Source organism: Stegastes partitus, unplaced genomic scaffold (assembly GCF_000690725.1).
Source record: "Stegastes partitus isolate 25-593 unplaced genomic scaffold, Stegastes_partitus-1.0.2 Scaffold1812, whole genome shotgun sequence".
NCBI classification, from domain to species: domain Eukaryota; kingdom Metazoa; phylum Chordata; class Actinopteri; family Pomacentridae; genus Stegastes; species Stegastes partitus.
In genome coordinates, this window is record NW_007579543.1 from 121070 (window position 1) to 126280 (window position 5211).

Consider the following 5211-nt stretch of genomic DNA (forward strand, 5'->3'; position numbering starts at 1 on the left):
GAAACGACTACAAGAGACACACAAACGAGCCACGGACAGACGAAGCAACAGCCGATGCTCTAATTAGTGTCGACACAACACCACAACGAGTCTCCGTCCAGGTTTTGCGTTGACCTGAACTGTTTTCTGCTACATAAGCGAACAAATCAGAAACAAAAGCGACGGACGGCGAGGATCGGTGACATCATCGGGCCTAATGCCACCTCCTGACCCTCTTAACCGCCCACGTGCACGCTCGCAGACATACATTAGGGTGTCCCGTTACCGCATCGATCCGGCGTGCCATTTGCGCTGTTATTCGAGACTCTGAACATTTCAGCTTGTGCCGCTCCGCTGGATCCGTCCCGACGCCTCCTTTTGTGTTAAATCATGTGCGGCATCGCTCTATTTCTGGGCCAGCGCCTGGAGGGACGACGCATTAGCGGCAGCTGACCTCATCTGGAGCCCCCGAAGGCCAGAATTATGGTTCAGTCTGACTGTGTTGTCTTGTGTTTGTGCCGCCAGACGACCTCCCAGCGCTGAGGACGCCTCCGCACAGCTCCCATCCCTCCCAGTCGTTTCAAACATGGACTCCTCCGGGGGTCTGACCTCGGTCCAGGACGGTCACCTGGAGCCCAGGAGCAGCCCGGGGCGCTCGGACCTCAGTGGACTGTACCACCTGGGCCGGACGCTGGGCCGGGGGCACTTCGCCGTGGTCAAACTGGCCCGACACGTCAGCACGGGGCAGCTGGTGGCCGTCAAGATGATCGACAAGACCAAGCTGGACGTGATGGCGACGAGCCACCTCTTACAGGAAGTGAGGTACGGACAAATAACACAAAGTAGGGATTAAAATAAAAAAAGGAAAACAAAGCCTCACGCAGCTTTTTTTTTTTGTAGGTCAGAATTGATGGGATTTGAAGCACTGATTTTAGACTGTTTGATCCATTTGAGGGAAAAAAAGAAGCACAAGCAGCTTCTGTTTTTGTTTTTTTTTGTGCTCATGTCACATTTTTCTTCACTGTTGGCTCATTTTTCATGTGAGAACTCAGAAGGACCTTTATTGCAGTTTGACTCAGTTAAAAACATAAATCATGAAAACAAAGCAGTGAGAGTTTATTTTCCAAACTTTTTTGCTATTTGCATTTTTTATTCGTTTTGAATTAATTGAGTGTTGTGTGTTATTCATGGCGTCTCGATTGTGGAGGAGCTCTGATTTTATTTTATTTTTAAATTTTGTTTTACAGATGCTGTTTAGTGCAAATGGTTTCATTTTTGTGAACTTTTAAATGTGATTTTAATGAAATATCATAACTTCAGGCTTAGATTTGAACCCTTTTCCGACCAAACGGCACTTTTGGTTTGAATGAATGAACGTTGTGTTTAAATTTAAGTTTTTACGGGAATTTTAAAACATGGAAACAACATTTATACTTATTTATATGTTCAACTTGTTTCCATACTCCATCCTCTGCTCTGTGTAAACACTGCCTGCAGTTCAGCCGAAAAGTTAATGAATTTTTGTCACGTGACCGTTGGTCTCAGCTGAGCCACTGATGGCTTCACGGCTTCGGCAAGGAGCTCAGAATTTTTTTATTTTTTCAAATTTTTTTTTAACAGAATTTGATTTTTTATTTTAGTTTTTTATTAAAACGTAGAATAAAGACTTTGACCAAATATCACAATTTTAAACTTCACATCACACATTTTATAGATTTTTGCCTCGGATCAATGATATAATTTTGGTGATATTTAAAAACAACAACATGACTTTTGAACTCGTTGACAGGTTTTAGAAGCAACCTGATGTAAAACGTTATTTTAAACTCGACTCCTTGCCTCCAGGTGCATGCGGCTGGTGCAGCATCCCAACGTGGTGCGTCTCTACGAGGTCATCGACACGCCCACCACCCTCTACCTGGTGATGGAGCTGGCCGAGGGCGGCGACCTCTACGACTACATCCTGCGCCACGAGGGCGGCGTCGCCGAGGCCACCGCCAAGCGCCACTTCGCCCAGATCGTGCGCGCCGTCTCGTACTGCCACCAGCTCCACGTGGTGCACCGCGACCTGAAGCCCGAGAACGTGGTGTTCTTCCCCCAGCAGGGCGCCGTGAAGCTCACGGACTTCGGCTTCAGCAACCTGTTCCAGCCGGGGACGATGCTCGCCACCAGCTGTGGGTCGCTGGCGTATTCGGCTCCGGAGATCCTGCTGGGCGAAGAGTATGACGCTCCAGCTGTGGGTGAGAACCGCAAACGTTTGTTCTTTTACGTCCTGGGTCGTTTAAACCGAATGTTGGTTTGGATCTGGGAGTCGGGACTGGAGAGGTGGGGGTTTCAGGGTTGATACCGATTATTGGTCATCAAGAAAACCAATAGCCAATATTTTGAACTGATGTACAATACGGCCCCATTTAAACGTAGTAAAAACAGTGGTATTTCGATGCCTTTGGTTTACACGCAAACGAAGCTACACGTTACCGAAAACGAACACATCTGAAAACTCCGGCCACAGTGGAGATTTGGAAAAACTCCGTCTTTACGTTTGCATGTAGACGGGAGGAGACGGAGTTTGACGTCACAGAATGCGACAAAAGTGTCATCAGCGTCACATGTGTGCGACCATGTTTACAGTTTGGCTACTGCGATAGGAAGTATTTTACTCGTTTTGTCCTCTAACTCCACATTTAGGAGTAGCTCCACGTCTATGTCGGTCCAACGGCCCTCACACTGTTATCGTTGAAGTAACAGGAAGTAATTCGTGCCATTCATGTTGTGTTTTTTCCAGGATTCTGATTGGCTAGCTTGGCTTTATGCTCCTCGTTACACTGCCCCCTACAGGTTTGGCAGCTCATAGCATGTTTATGTGGGTTTGTGTAAACAAAGATTTTTTTTGAATACGATCTGGTGAGAGCAATGTTGTTTTTGAAAATGTAGATCCGTTTTTGTGAATACCAGCTTATGTGTAAACGTGTCCTAGATGTTAAACAGCATTTGATAGCAGGGAACCTGTCATTCATAACGCTTTGATATCAAAGCAGCTCCTAGCGATAGCATCATGGCATCAGAACATCACAGGATGCTGCAACAGTTTCCTCATTTTTCTGATCGATCGATTGATTTGAAATTGAACAGGAACCCACTAAGGTCCATACCTTAAAGCATTATTAATTATTATTTTCCAGTCTCAGTTTCAGGCTAATCTGGGGCTACCTGCTAACATAGCCGCTAGCTGCTAGCCGTTAGCATAGCAGCAGCTAACAACAAAGCCGTAAATTTCCTGGTTTGTGTTTGTTGTTCAGAGATATTGTGAAGACAGACGGAGAGAAGGAGCTTCATCAGACCCAAAGCAGTGCATTTAACTCGGGGATAATCGGTTCATATGAATAATGATACAGATAATCTGAAAAATGCCATTTATCTTCCAAGATAATCAATCTGTCCGTAGTCAGGACCACATACAGGGTCACTAAATGATCAACAGAACAGGAAAATAGAAAATACACGTGATAGAGTTGAATCCGTTTATCTTTATTCTCCTTTACTGGAGCATTTAACTTTTAGGCCTGCAAATAACGATTATTTTCATTTTTGTGCAATCTGTTAGAAAATGGTGAAAAGTTTTTCCCAAATCTCTTGTTTTGTCGACAACAGCTCAAAGATGTTCAGTTTACTGTCGCAGAGGAGGAAGGAAAGTTTGTTTTTTGCCCAAATAATTCCAATAACAGTCGACTACGAACCAATTAACCAGTTAATCAGCTCTGTTATTACGTGACAAACTCTCATTAGGTCTCACATCAGAGTTTGTTGTGCCATTAGACGTTTCATTTTCTCCATTTAACGTTTGGTTTTAGGGTTTGTTATTGACTTTAGATAAAGCATCTGATGAAACTGCGTCACTTTAGGATCCATTCAGCAGCTTTTTACCACAATTTTAAATGTGTACGTTTCCATTTTTTCAGTTCAGGGTTTGTGTTTCGATCTTTGTTGTGGAGTTTTCTACCTCGGAGTTGTGCAAATGTTCCTTTTTTTTCTCAGAAGTTTCGGGACTTTTTTGGGGGTTTCAGAGTTTGTTTATTGATCTCGGTACGAAGCAGCTGATAAAAGTGTCACTTCAGGGTTTGTTTAGTACGAAACAAAGTACAGCGTGAGATGGCAGACGTCCCACTGGTGGATCGATAACTGCACGTGCTGCGAAATCAGGACAGATACACATTTTTAAATTCCAAATCAGATGAAAACAGCTTTAACTTGCCAAAAATATTACAAAACAAACACACAAAATCCATTCTTATGCTGGACTGAGTTGCACAAAAGACCCAAAAATGCAGCTTAACTAGCAGTTAATGCACTAAAACAGGAATATACTTGAGGAAACACTGCAAATAATTGAATATATGTGCATAAAATAAAGAATCAAGCAGCTTTTGTGCAGCTTTCTGTCAAAAAAAACAGAAGTGTGCCACATGAGCAGCAGTCCAGATTCCAGCCAGAAGCCTGTTTGCACGTGTTTGTCTTTGACCCTGTGCAGGTGTTTCTGGGTGTTTGTGTATCTGCTGCTGCTGCTGCTATATTTATATGCTCGTATGTGATCATGTCTGTGTCTATGTATGGATCACCGTGTGTGTGTGTGTGTGTGTGTGTGTTTGCATGTCGGCGGAGGATTAATGTGTGTATCTGGGTCAGTCGAGTCGGTCATGAGCCAAGCGTTCACGTTCTGCAGTGGAACCGAACGCTGCAGCTCCCACGCTGCACGGCGGAGCGTCGTGGAGGGGGCTTTGGATATCAGACATAGATTGAGGGATTTGTCGCCCCGAGGGGGGAACAGCCGGCCTGCTGCAGGACGTCGGTGGTCTTATCGGCTCAGCTGGACGGGAGGCTGCAGTTTGGGCACCATTTGATTCTGGCGGCTGCAAACGAATCTGCGCTGAATACAAACGAAGCTGCAGGCAGAAGATTTATGTCGGCAAAGACGGCAGAACTGCAGCGTTTAATCAGTTAATTTGAAGGATTTTTAAAATGAAGGATAGCCCAAATTCTCTGAGTGCAGCTTCTTAAATGCATTGTAAAAAAACACAATATTAAAAAAAACCTGCAGATTGATGAAAGTGTGGCAACGTGGCCAAAAACAATACGTAAAAAAAACCTCTGTGGAATGTTGTAATGTTTAAAAAACAGTTAAAATAACATAATATTGATATTTCAGCTGATTTAAAACCAATAAAACTGTCTAAT

The 5211-nt window shown here is 44.1% G+C and overlaps 1 protein-coding gene across 1 annotated transcript in view; it reads left to right on the forward strand.

The window, feature by feature from the left end:
• LOC103372708 (serine/threonine-protein kinase SRK2H-like) overlaps positions 1-5211 on the forward strand; it is a 26556-nt gene that overhangs the window by 1625 nt on the left and 19720 nt on the right. The window contains exons 2-3 of the mRNA XM_008302417.1: positions 505-801; positions 1825-2219. Coding sequence (XP_008300639.1) covers positions 566-801; positions 1825-2219 — 631 coding nt within the window. The 5' untranslated portion in view covers positions 505-565. The remainder of the gene's footprint in view (positions 1-504; positions 802-1824; positions 2220-5211) is intronic.